General features: G+C 36.5%; 1 protein-coding gene across 1 annotated transcript in view; it reads right to left on the reverse strand.

The window, feature by feature from the left end:
• Positions 1–4,850: 4,850 nt before the first annotated feature.
• LOC137501885 (uncharacterized) overlaps positions 4,851–15,090 on the reverse strand; it is a 51,608-nt gene continuing 41,368 nt past the window's right edge. Inside the window, exon 4 of the mRNA XM_068229026.1 lies at positions 4,851–5,439. Coding sequence (XP_068085127.1) covers positions 5,380–5,439 — 60 coding nt within the window. The 3' untranslated portion in view covers positions 4,851–5,379. The remainder of the gene's footprint in view (positions 5,440–15,090) is intronic.

Here is a 15,090-nt window from a genome sequence, read left to right on the forward strand (position 1 = left end):
GCAGAGACTCCTCCCATCACTTTGCAGGACGTGGGGCAGCTGATGGCCGAGTTAAGCACTTTGTAGGGTTGGTAAGTAATATGATATCCCTCCATACTTCCGGGACTTAACCTTTTTAGTGCCAGGCGAAAATGTAAAGGTGAGGTCTAAAAATGCCGGTCTGTTTTAATGAAAAATGTAGGCTTATGGAAAAGAAAAAGAATGAAACTCCCCTGTTTTTAAAGATATGAAAGTGAAACTTAATCAGGGAGTGCAAAAAAATAGTCATCTAAATTCAGGATAACTTTCAGATCATGATGAAATTTATTCCTCACGTTATTAATTAATTTAAATAATTTATTAACGAAAATAAAAGTTGGAACATTTGGTAATTCTTATTACCACACACTTACAAATGGAGTAAAAACGAATACTGTAGGGAACATACACACAATACAAGAACCAAGAAACGCATTTGGTTTCTTCTAAAAATATCTCCAGGGGTGTCAAAAATCCAAACTTCTAAAATCTAGCATATTGAAAAATACATTAACAATGGCAATCACAGACTATTAAATGACAAAACAGAAAATAAACAGCCGTATAGCTGATGAGTGGTGAGTAAACGGCTGACCTCTCAGACTTCGTAGACTGCGATTCCGATCTTGGTGACAAATCAAGTGCCGATTTCGCCTCAGACAATGAACTATCTGCTTGGAATGTGACTGTACATAACCAAGCAAGGGACAGTGATGATGTTGATACTGATAGTGACTGGGAACAAAGGAATGTTGAACAGGACAATCCTGCACAGGCTCCACAATATTTCCTGGACTCGTTAGTTCTTTAACTTCCTCCTCTCTTTCACTTTGACGCCATGCTTTTATGACTTGTGCATAGAAAGTTTATATTCAAAAAGTAAATATTGTTTACTACTCCCCCCCCCCCATCCCTCCCTCTTTGGTTGGCAGTACTGCATAAATGAATGTCCCCACTTCCCTGTAAAGTCAGCAGTCAACAAAACTTGTGCATACAATACTAATCTCATACATATACAGAAAGACTGTGTTAAAGGAAGATATTATTTTAACATAAGAATACAAGAAAGAATTTAAGCAAAACAATCCCACATATTCAGATTCAATATGCACGTGGCAGTCCATGTCCTGGCATTAGACCAGCTACTCAGTCTTGTGCTAGTGAATACAGACATGGGGTAAACTATACTTTAAATCTATTAGATAACTACTATTAACTAGGGCTAGGATTTTGATAAAATACTGTTTTCTTTTTCTGGCAATAAAGAAACATAGCTGCTTTAATATTTAAATGTTTTATGATAAATGGAGTATTTGAGTATTTTAATACACATGTAGGGTGCATCTTTTTGTTACTTTATTTCATTTTGGTGAGAAATCCCCTTTAATGCTTTTTTAAAATTTCCATTGATAATCCACATCTGCAATGAGAATTCGTAAAAACAATGGTAAACCATTTAGAGGGTGTTTCTGGACAAACTAACAAGGCTGTAAACGAAAAGAATGCATTAAAAGTTTTAAATAAAAATGTATGATACTCATGATTTGCTCCATAATATCCAATGTTCTATCAGGAGAACAATTCTAACTTGAGGCAGGAGATAACTGATTCAACAATGAGTGACACTGTGTATTTTCAAGTATGACCCTATTGAGACAGAAAGGACATATTTTATGTATAACTTTTATGTATAAATGCACTGTTAGCCGACAATCATCAGAAATTTCAGTTTTGAAGGCTGTATACTATATACTGCAACTCGGGTATGTGAAAATGGAAGGTAACAACTGGGACAAAATGCTGGAAACTATATCAGTTAAAAAGTAATTTCTGTAAAGTAATTTAGTAAAAAAAAAAAAATGACAAAATTAAACGAGTAATGTAGTATACAGTCTCCTACGTTGGTACCAGAATGCAATCATGAGTATGACAATTGAGGAGCGCCTGAACAGAAACAGATAAATCCACTTGTGCAGTTATTACAGAAAGCAACAAACACCGATCACTGTGTGGTTGCACACACTATGAAAATAAGGATCACACCTTGATACAGTAGCAGGAAACACTATTCTGAGAGTTCAGTCGATAAGATATCTATTTCTATTACCCACATATTAAACACAAGAAAAACGAGATATCTGGTTGTGATCCAACAGCTTTAGTTATTGGATTTTGCTTCGACCGCAGAGGATGTATCAGGTTTTGATGAAACATCACAATATGTCCACTGTTCAGTGCAATGCAGCACAGCAATACTACCTTAAGCAGGAGGTGTATCAACCCTGTCATTTGTTCCCAGTCCAAACAGGTTGAGGCTCTGTAGTATCTACACATACATGGCTGTGATATAGTGAGGTATAAAATGGATGAAGGACACACTGCAGTTAAAAAAAAAAAGGGGGGGGGGGTGGGAACCAGCAATGGAACGAGCAAACCAGTATGTACGGTACACTAGTCCGTACAGTATTTATTGGGTTGCATTGTATTGGGTTTGTAAGGATTGCTTATTTGTAGATACCAGGACACTGATCCTCTTGGATTAAAATTTGCACTGCGGGTATTTATTGGATTGCATTGTACTGATGGGTTTGTAAGGATTGCTTATTATTTGTATATACCGGGACACTGATCCTCTTGGATTAAAAGTTTGCACTGCCTTGCAAACATAGTTCAGCTAAACTACAATGTTCGAGAATATTAACGACTTATGTTCTTCAAAATAGGTACAGACTGTAAAGACTTGTTTCTTACTTGTTTAACTGCACCATATGCACCATGGCAGCAAATACCACCTTCAAATACCATTAGACTGAACCAGGATCAAACTTGCCAAGTTGGGGTCAGAAGGCCAGCGCCTCATCCATATGAGCCACTCAACCCGGCCCACATATTACCAAATGGATGAAGGAAAGAACAAACCTGTACGTAAGAAATCATTTTTGAAGTTTTTTCCTGCAAAAAGGGATAGAGAGCAAGGTGGGGACCGGAAGTTCATAAAGTCAGCCGAGTCAGAAGGCAAAATTGAGAGAATTTTCAGGGAAACTCCCAGTAACCGAAAGCTACTATAACGGGCGGAAATCAAAACGAATGTCTTTTAACTTAAATAAAGGGAAATTAAGGGAACTATACAATTCAGTTCCCCCACATTTACAGGTCAAAATGTTTATGTTTCACAAAGTATTTATGTGCTCTTTTTAATGTGTGTTTTCAGTCACCTTCCTCTTATGCTGGTATTACCTGTACTGTACTAGCACACAGAATAAAGGATGAAACCGATCCTCATAGGAAGAGTATATCAATGATCCAAAAACAAGTACACACAATATGTGCCAAGGCATTTTATAACTTGTGTAAAAGCAATGATCCTGATTCAGAGTTATTCTGTTTCGACTTGCAACAAGTCGAACTCCTTTCCAAGAGTCATTTTATGTACGACAGATCAGTTTATACACCCTCTGCTTTGTCAGAATGGACCGAAGAAATCCAACATTTTATCAATGGATCGAGAACATAGGAAGCAGAGAGCCTATGGAGGTTGGCATCACTTTGATTTGTTGGCATTAGAAGGAAAAGAATGGACGTGGAGGTCAAGACAGAATCTCCCAAATGATAAATACACTCAAAGTTTTAGCTTGTCAACGAATCACCCACACAATTAAAGGAAATAAATTTGACATTTCCAGTAAGAGTCCATAGCTTTCTGCTGGCTGACCATGTGCTTGATCATGCTTAAGAAACACATTAGGGCAATGCTATTTGTTACACAGAAAGAAGAATATGAAACAGAACACAAAGAACACCGTACTGTACTAACTTCAGGAATGAACTATGTATTACAAAATATTAAATCCCTGGGAGAGACCTACAAATATCTCCATGGGATACGGGATATCACATGAGTCAGCTTAAAGAAATCAACAGTCATTCAGGGAAAACGACAGAGAAGACAGACAAAAACATTATTCGCATTAAACTTCAGCGGAAATAACAAGCACATTTCTGTTCAGGAAAGGAAGTGGTTTTGTATTTTAAAAAGGTACCCAAAAACTATCCACAGGCGTTTGAGACTGTACAAATACAACACAGTCTCAAAACAGCAAAGAAACAGGATGTGCAATGTTAACTCGTTGAGCAATTAAGAAAGGACTGGGCGAGTGTTGCTGTTCTGTGGTACAAAACCTGCTTGATGATTGTGAAAACTACAAAGATTCAGGAGAGAAAGTATATGAAGATGAGCAATGTGATTGGTTGTAAGATGAGCTGCCTTCATTAATATAATTAAACGTGTTTATTGTCAAACTGCACTGTGTTCTCAAGTGTGTATTCCCTTACTAGACCACCTACTGTATATCCAGGGCAGTCAGATCAAAGTCTGATTACTCCCAAACAGATGGTTCAAAACCAGATATCTCCCTTTTCTTCTTCCTCCTCCATTGGATGCACTGGGTATTGTGCATATATCTACTGGAGGGGCAAGATGTTCAGCATTGGTTTCTATATTTTGATATACTAGCACTTTCAGGACTTGAGCAACAACAAAGCTAAGTGTTGTTTTTAAAGCCTCTAGCAAGTGCTTTGCGGCAGTTAACAGTTTTTGATCCAATTACACATTTCAAATGACAATGCAAGCTGAATGTAGCATGTTTTGACTAAATATATATATTATGGCAACATGCATTTCCCCCAACTTTCCTGTGAATGCAGCAAAAGTGGTTGTATGGTTTTGTTCTGATGCTCCTCTATTATTAATTACTGTTTTAAAAATATCAGTAACTCTCCTACCAAGTAAATTTAGAACATAAAATTTATTTTCATGTCATCCTTTTGTAATTTTAGGGCACCGAGGGCATTTTTTTTTTTTCTTCATAATTTATAGGTCATCAAAATCCTAGCTCTATTCACACCACAATCAACATATTTACATTTTGATCATGTAAAAGGAGAAGTGAATATACTGTTCTACAATCCTCGACTCTCACATGCTATCAGAGCAACATCCTGCACTCACAAAGTCAACAACTTATTTTCAAATCATAATTTTTTTCTCGGTGAAGTATCAGGGATTAAAACTACCCAAGGCTTCCTATATTTATTTATATATTTGAGCTAAATTATCGCCACATCTTGGAAAAAAGGTGAAATTTAACATGTAGTTTCTCCCACTGATATTCAAAATTTACTAACCAATTTGTTTCCATTATAATCATAACAAGAACATCACCTCTCTGATGTTAAAAAGAAAAACTCCCATCCATGGAATAATAAAGGCAGCAACAGTACACAACTGTGACACATAAAATGACACTTCTCCATTCGTTTCCACTAACACAAATAAAGATGTGAACAGGTTTCTGAATGTATTCAGGTATCATCCTGCTGGACGGTGCACTCCATATGATGGACCAGGTTCCAATGGGACAACTGAAACACACAATGATCCTCAATATTACAATATTATACCACATGACCAGAGACTCAATATACTAAGACAGTAAATGAAATGTCGTATGGCTTTTAGTGCCAGGATATCCCAGGACGGGTTCGGCTCGCCAGATGCAGGTCTTTCTATTTGACACCCGTAGGTGACCTGCGCGTCGTGATGAGGATGAAATGATGATGAAGACAACACATACACCCAGCCCCCGTGCCATTGGAATTAACCAATTAAGGTTAAAATCCCCGACCCGGCCGGGAATCGAACCCGGGACCCTCTGAACCGAAGGCCAGTACGCTGACCGTTCAGCCAACGAGTCGGACTACTAAGACAGTGAAGTGTCAAAACAAGAAGTGATTATCAGAATACCAAAGTAAGGACACTACAGAAATACAACATGAGTTTATAAGCAAAACACTGATCTTTTATGTTGTTGACATTTTTGCACTACCTTATTACACTCATAACTGGCGATATCCATCGAGTCTTAAGAGGTCATTCCAATGACTGGATTTTCTAATTTCAATTTACTTGCCTATGCTCAATAGACAAATTTCATTCAGGTAAAGTGCATAAATATAATTACAGCTACACAACACTAGTCTAGATACTCTAATAAACACAAAATATTCTGAGAGCAATCATCAGCAATTGAAGACCCTGAAAACCTACTTCTCTAAAGTTTCTTAACTTAAAATGTTTTGCTTGTAAACACAAGATATAATATAGTATATAATTATATATTGGGTTTGTGGGGGGGGGAGGGGGGGGGGGTAGGTTGCATTGGAGAAAAACATTATTGGCATGAATACGTCTATGTGGTTTGCAAGCGGCTCACAAAACAATATCAGTGGTGAATTAATTGTTGAGGCTCACAATAACGAAACTCCCTGGAAGAAGCAGATGCCCAAAATGATCAGAAGTGGGAACTAAATAATTAATGAAAAAAGAAGGAAGAACGCATCATCAATATTACACCAGACGCAAGACTGTGAAATAATAACAGGAGTTACTGTTCCAAAGGAAAGCAAGCTTAATAAGAATTGACAACTAGGAATTAGTAATATTTTCATCTGCATTAATAATAAGAGCCACATTGTGATAACTGGATTTCTTCATTTCGACAATTACTTATAAATTGTATAATTTTTAATTTATAAATTGACCTTTTTTCATGAATTATTTAGAAAAGAGAATATTCATTAGGACATATTCTCTATGGAATATTGTACAAGTGTTTCCTTGACGACTGCTTTCAATTGTAGAAATAATTTATATATTTTCTCTTGAGATTTTTTGTTTGTTTTAATGTTGTCAATCTCATGTTAATTTTAAGGACACTTCTTCCAAAGCATTACTTTGTCAATTTATGTATTTTTCATCTAAACAGTGTTATGTGGCAGAAGATGTTGATAATATACAAAACATGTACCACTTTTAACCATTAAATTGCCTTAGGCAATTCACTGTATCAACTAGGTGGAAAATAAATAAATAGTTGTGAATCTATTGAAGTGCGATACGGACCATGAAGCTAATTTTATGTAATCTTCTAGAGGTGCCAACGAGACAATTTATTATTGGGCCTTTGAGATATGTCTAACTGTGCAGGTTTTATTAACAAGTCTCCAATAATGAAGTGAGTAAACAAAAATACATAAACTTCTAATGCAGCCTCCATAAGAAAACACATCCCCAATAGTCACGAAGTTCTTCACACAAGTAACTCCTGCAACAGAGAAAATGAGTATGGAAAACTGACCCACCAGGAAGCTGGATCAAGACATGTTGAAACAAGCCACTGGAAAAATTTGGAAACCTCAACAAAACCACGGGGAATACAATAAAATTCACTCATACAGCCACCAAACTGAAGATAAGGCGGCATGTAGTAATATGGAAATATGGTTCAGCAGGGAATGCTATATGGAAAGAAAAGAAATACAACGGACTCTACGTAAAAGCCAAAATACAGAAGGCGAGAACACCTAACCTACTAGGCAGAGAAGAGAAAAATATACATCTATTAAAGAGGAAAAGAGTAGACCACATGGAGAAACAGACAAAGAAGCTGGCAGAGGAAGCGAGGGCTGATCCGTTCCTAGCACTTAAGAAGAAAACCCCACGCACTACAGGATAAATGTCAGTGGAAAAATGGAAGGTGCATTTCACAAGTATTTTAAATAAACAGCAGAGAGACTAAGCATAAGATATCTCTACAACAAAGAATTAACATATTCTGCCATTTCACTGCCCTAAGATGATAATTCAATGGAGCTAAAATGGTCGCAATTGCCGATATCGAAGTTAAACATAATACATAAAATCAGTCATTCATATAAAGGAAATACGATATAATGCAAGATTAGAATAGTAAAGATCAACATGGCAGTGGCCGAGACAAAAAAGGACTCAGAATTGTTAAGGCACTGTACTATTGCAAAATAATAATTGGATGAGCAAGCTGAAGAGCGAACGTGTTAATCTGAAGAGACTGGAAATGCGTACATAATCTCAAGATTTGGAAGAAAATTATTAGAGGAAGAAGATTTGCGAGGTCTATATTAATTAGAGGACGCATAACTACAAAAGCAGCGACTGAAACCGCCAAATAAGATAATTATGAAGAAATTCATATATTGAAATTTCATCATGGCGAAGACTAGGCCTTGACTCATTTACAAGGAGAATTCGATACTACGCAGCAATAGCTAAATCAACTTCTAAAACAATAATTACAATATATAAAGCTGAGACAAGGGTAGACATACTGGTGATATGCAAACGTTATTAAGATTAAATTCAAGGTAAAAAAAATTATCAGTGAAACTATAATGTTAGAAGGCTTTCGATTCAACATTATGACACAACTAACTTAATATATGTATATTTGTATCCCATTTGCGCAAAACCTGGCTGCCATGCATTTCTAAGAAGACTATGGTGAGACTGTCCGGAGGAGGCTGAGCTGAGATGACTGCACTGAAGGGCTTCATTTCCTAAAGCATCCCGATGACCAACAGAAGGATGCGATTGCCAAGCCAGAACCGCAGATGTCGAGGAAAAACTAATCCAATCCCGGAGGAGCCGAAGGAAAAAGATAACTTTTTCAGTAAAGTAAGGTAAATAAATTTTATAAATTCCAATGTAATCATCTTAATTGTTTGTGAATAGATGGTTGATCGATCGTTTTAGTCTTCAAAATATCTCAAATATGTTAGATTCTCGCGGAATAATTTTACATTTGTGTCAAAATACATGGATATAAGTAGTCATTTTTAAGACATAACCAATCCTGGTTAGGGAGTGTGAAGTGAATTATTATTATTAGTGCCATTGCTATGACATTTAAGCATACTGAAAGGTTATTCTATATGAATTGTGAGATTTATATCGGTAGAATATTGAAGGTTATATGTGAGTGATAATATTATGGAGTATGAAGGTTGAACGGTGCCATAGGAAGTCAGAGTAAGATAATATATGGATATGAGAATAATTCGAAGAGGTGATGAGAATAATTAAGAAGAGATTGGATTAATCATGTGTATAATTAAGAATTAAATGACTCCAAATGTCAAAATGACGTACGTATGAGAATTATTGGGAAGAAAAGGAAGAAATATATGATATATGAGAAGAAAATGATACTGAAGTATTAAATGAATATAAGGAAGTATAGAGAGTTGGAATGTGTGTTGCTACGTCGGTAAAGAAGAAAATGATTCATTATGAAGAAAAAGAGGATATATGATGCAATCCAGGATCATTAATATTCATGATAAAATGATTATCAATCACTGACAAGTAATTCACATCCTATGATGGTGAAAACATACTGTGGTGTATATAATAAGTTATGGCATAAGTTGATCATCGCAATGAATCATTTTAGGAAGTGTTGAATAGCGATATATCTACCGTAATGTTGAATTTTCCTTAAAGATAAGCATGGCATACACCAAATCATATGCATAGGCATTATTATTTCTTTATAAATAATTCCAGGATGTTAGATAATTCATAGACTCTTCATGAATGATATCCTTTACCTATTTTAGTAAATGACAAGGTAATGTGTTAGAATTCAGATATTCATGTAAGAATATATCTCTTTAGTTGCATTTTTATGGTCAAATTGAATTGAAGATTGATGTGATGAATGATATATTTATGTTGACAAATGATATTAGATATTAATGTGAATATTAGCACATGTTATTGCTAACTTGATATACTTATCTTTTTCCTGACATTTTTAAATGAATTAACAATCCTACAACAAACGAAACCTAATGCCCATCCTAAGTAATTACAAGAAGAAGAGTTGAAGAGTTGATGCTGAAATATACTTTCCAAGATGATTTGTAAATAATTTAAAGAGACTTTGATTTTGATTTATGAACATTTTTATAATGTGGTTAATGTGAAGATGTTATGCAAATTCATTTCAAATTTCAGTCATTTTTATTGTATACAATTATCATATGTTTGATCAACAATCCTAGTTATTACGACGAAGCAGAATTAATGAATTTAATATCAAATTATAATTTTCCTTTAGTTACATTTTTCTCTTCTCAATTTTCAGAATTTGAATAAATAATTATGATTAAGATATATTGGTATTCCTATTCATCATCTAGCTTGAGCATTACATATTTTTAGATTTAAGGTATAATATGAATTATTTCCTTGTATGCTAGTCTGGACATCTTCGTGACTGGCCCTGACGCAGGAAAGGCGCAATATGCACAACCTAACAACAAAAGAAGAGGTACAGATAGCAATAAAACATGGGGAAAATAAAAAGGCTGCAGGACCAGATAATATCCACGCAGAACACCTAAAGGATTCCATGGATATGATTCCAGATCTCTGGGGGAATTTAATGCATACATGTCGGGAAGTAGAGGAAATACCTGAAAGCTGGAAAACACGTCCTGTATAAGGGGAAAAGAGAGACAGCAATTCTAAACTCATTCAGAAATGTAGTATTGGAAAATACTACATTTAAACTGTTCACAAAAATCCTCAACTAGACTCCTAGCAATGACCTACCAATATATACCAGAATGCCAGTTTGGCTTCAGGAAAGCAAGAAGCAACCTTCAAGCTGTTGCACACCTATTGGTGCAAATGGGGGAAGTGCTAAGACATCCCAGAGAAAAGTACTACAGGGTCTTCTTAGAATTCAAGAAAGTTTTTGATCTGATAAACAGGGAAATACTAATGGTGAAAACAGGAAGGAAAGATTGGGAGCAACCACGGTATAACGAGAATACTAGGAAAAAAAGTTCTGGCGTATAATCACATCCAAATAAATAACAATGTGACAACCTCAAAGAAAATCACTCAAACAAATGGAGTGTTGCAGTGTTTCATATCTACATGGCAGACATCACGAAAATAAAAACAGCAGAATCAAAGGCAACTATAATCTTACATGCAGATGACATGGTGATAGGTTCTAAAAGCAAGAAGGAAGTACAAGTAGCAATTGATGAACTCAAGAAATGGGCAAGAGAAAATGACCTCATAGTCAACTAGAAGACTGTACAGATGACCTTCAGGAAGGGAGGGGAAACTGCAGCTGGTGGTAACATATCACTACTAGGTAACAATAAAATTGAGATTATTAAGGGTCCACCTATTCAATACAATGACATTTATTAGTGTGAATTAATTACATGTCGTTTACATAAGGTACTAGTTTCGGTACATATTGTGCCATCATCAGCCACAGAGTCAAACTGGGCAATCACAAACAATCTTAAAACAATTTAGCACACATGATAACACCTGAATGTTAAACCAAATTAAAAGTTATAGTATGAGAAGATGTTGTACTCTTAATATAAACTTCATTAAAATTCCCACTTCAATATGTGGCTTGGAACCTGAAGAAGAAATTAAAAATCTTTGGTCAAACTAGACTTTCACATGACAGTTTGTCTTTTCGGAACCACCTAAACTACAGACCAAACAAGTGTCAACTTCATATAGACAATACAATATTAAATTTTGCAGCTTATATTTAACAAGACTTCAAGCTGGACTATACATGTGTGTATAAAACAACGAAGTCGTCACCGATCTTTCTATCAGCGGGGTAATGTCACCATTCAACAGAGCAATAGCTCCTACTGTTACTTAAGGAATTCACATCATATGGAAAGATCTTACAATAGGTGATTTGATCAAAACTTAAAATGTCAAAATTATGTTTATGGAAAGAGCAATGGGGGGGGTAGGAAAAACAGCACCCTCACAACTAGTATATGAGCTTATGAGACAAACCTATTTCGTTGAGGATATCAGAGCATAACACCATCTACTGCCCACAAGGCCATACCAAGAGCTTGTAAATATCAGAAACGGAAAAAGGGAAGAGAGAGAGCTGGAATTCTGCAGCACGTCTGTTATGCTGAACTAGAGAGTGCCAAGAACAAAGACATGTGACAGCCTGACTGGCCATACATGGTTTTCACCATAAAATCTGTGTAAACGCAAGATACCACAAACCCGACAAAGATTCTGTTTGTATACTGTGCGGGAAGAGTAGTGATATGTATCGCATAACAAAGTGCAAAAACAGACTAAAATCAATAACTGAATAGCAAGGAATAACTTGTGTACAAATGCTCACTTGAGTGCACCTTTTTCATTTATTATTAATCATGAAGCGAGGTGTCAAAATTAAAAAAATTGTTTGGGTCGTTCAATGAGGGTGTCAAGGGACACTAGTTTAACACTGCTTATATGTCACCAAGTATGGAATGTGTCTCTTCAAAAATTAAAACTCATCCTTCCAACCAAGGAACAAAATGCCATTTCATCATCGTAACTGCTTCCTCCCACAAGCATCCAAAATGTGGTGAGCATGGAGGCATGAAATGCTACCTGATCTGCTGTTATGTGAGACAGGGGGCAACATTCGACGATTCTTCCTCCAGGAAAGACTGAATATTATTTAATGCATTTGCTGTTCGAATAAAGTTCCTCTCATTACCTGCAAAAAGTTGTTTGTGTAATCCTAGTTGTGTTGTGAAATGTTGCAATACAGCGAAAAATTCCTTGGTAATGAACTCCAACACAAGCTCTTCCACAAATTTCTCGAATAGATATTAGACCTGCATGACTGGGATGACACTTTCCTTTGGCAAGTCTCCAATACGGACCTCTGCCATTATAGGACTGAAACAAATACTTCAAACACCTCTTAATGATCTTCCTGCTTCTCTTTGATCACTGGTGGGCCAATATCTCTGAGACAGACCGAATGTAAAACTGTTCTGGCAGACAGTGCTGAAGACAATTTTGTTCTTCCACATTATCTTTGTGATGTGAAGATTTTCAGCTAAGAGAACAGCTTTGGTCTTTGTCACCTCAGACAATTCAACTCTCCTTCCTACTTTAATCAGACCATCACTGTGTAGGAAAGAGCTATGCAACTTCAGCAAAGTTCTTTTTAAAAAATCTTGGTTATTTTCCTAACTCGTCGCGAGTTTGTAAGAATGCTTCTAGCCAAGACCATTCAATCCTCATCTTTCCTACTTGCCTAATTTCTTCTTGTTCTCACGAATCAGTTTTCCTCTCATGCGAATGTTTACAATTGTAGAGGAAGCTCTGACAATACACCATGATACAACAACTCAGAAAATGATAAAAATCTAGTCGGAAGATTCTCAGCGAACATAGCAGTGAAGTGTTACTGCTGTATCTTTCATCTGTGGCAAGTTGGTTTCAGGAACTTCTGAGCATTTACGATATCGATCTGGTGTGCTGAGCCATGAAGGTCCGTTTCAGTAAAGGGTTTTGTCCTTCAGTTCTGCTACTGACGCAACACCCCTTGAAAGAAGATCGGACAGATTTTCTTCCAAGGAAAGAAGTTTGCTTCTTGTATTTTGGCCATGATTTTCTACAAATGTTTAGCACAACTGTTGTACTATGCTAATCCATCCCAACGGAACAGTGCTGTCAATCTGCGGTTGGATCTAACCAACTCTTTCTCCCAAGGTGCTTTCTGTTCTCTTCGTAAGTTGTGCAAGGAGGAGGGCTGTCTCAAACTTGAGCCAAGGGTGCCTTAGAGAGGTTGTGGCCCTCATTCGTTTGACAGAGTAAATGCAGGCTCCAAATGCCTTTTCGAAAGTATCACTGAATGTAGGATGCTAAAAGGTTTATTTTGTCACCTATTCAATACATATAAATTTTACATTTAGGAATTTATTGTTAATTCCACTTGAGACATGTTTCGCCCTTCATTGAGGGCATCATCAGTCAAATTACCTCCTCAAGGCAAAAATCAGGTACCTGATTAGTATTTAACTTGCACATATTAATACACATTACAATGGGAAATTAAGTACGAGAAACACTTGTACAATGGTGATGGTTAAACAATATAAGTTTATCACTTGCAAGTATCACTGAATCCGAATAAATAAAATTGTGCTGTTTTGATAATTGTGTTTCTCATCTTTTTAACTTCATTTAGTTGTTCTATTCAAATCTGGAAGTACTCTAATTGCTCATGACATTTTAGCCAGTGTGACCACAAGTGTTACATTAACAATTTCCTTAGATCAGCATTGGATGCAATCTCTCTTTCTAGATTTCAGCGTCTTCTTCAGCAACTAGATGTGAAACTGATAAGTCTCTCGCTGAATCCTCTAATAGCTTCTTCTTTGTCAAGAACCAACAGAGTTCCCTTTCTCCAAATCTCTCAGAATCTGCTTGTTCTTGGACCTCATTTGCGAAATTGCATGCCTCATTTCATTAGTATCCTTTGTAGCTGTTGTATTAAGCAAGTTAGGTCTTCCAGAGAGTTTCCTCCACTCAGGCAGTTTCCCATGTAGAAATCATTATGGACAGCTCTAGCGGCTGCTGGAAAATTGTTCTCATGAAAATTATATAAATTGTTGAGGCTCTTCATGGCATAATATGGTGCCGATTCCATGCCATACCTTAACATCTCAAGGTCTTAAATCTTCACCGATGCTCAAGGCTCTTCTTTAAACAAAACCAGTTGCGTACTCAGTCTTCAGGGTGTATAAAGATTTGCGTAAACATTTTCTCAAAATTGGCTAAATGGCTGTGAAACCTAAGAATGGTTTGGAAGAGATCTGTCTGAAAATTACGTCCAGTCATGAAGTTGTTACCAAGTGATGTGCCGCGCTACACAAACGCCGAGGCATCAAACACAACTCTGACTTTAGCAGCGTCGCTGCCAGGACGTAAACTGCCTGATGGGGTATGGGGTATGAATAACATACTCCCTGTTTTTTTATCCTCCTTGACCAAAGTCATGTGCTCAAGCCTTTGATATTCATGAAGTCTAAATAGGCAGCTCTAAGCTCTGATTTTTTGGAAAGGCTCATTCACAATGACTCCAGTCTCTTGCTTGCCAGTTCTTTGATTCTCCAAGAAAGACTTTAGATTTACTGTAAGACTGCCAATAAAGCCAATCATTGCATCTCTAGAGACAACAGTCCAAGAACAGTCTTTTGCATCTTCTGTGTAGTGCTGACTTTCCAGAATCGATCTGTTGAGCTATTTCTTCACTGGCGATCTTTAAGTATTTGGTTTGTTCTTGTGGAAGTCCACTTATTTTTGCCTCCAATGACTCACCCGAAACG

Source organism: Anabrus simplex, chromosome 8 (genome assembly GCF_040414725.1).
Source record: "Anabrus simplex isolate iqAnaSimp1 chromosome 8, ASM4041472v1, whole genome shotgun sequence".
Classification (NCBI taxonomy): Eukaryota; Metazoa; Arthropoda; class Insecta; order Orthoptera; family Tettigoniidae; genus Anabrus; species Anabrus simplex.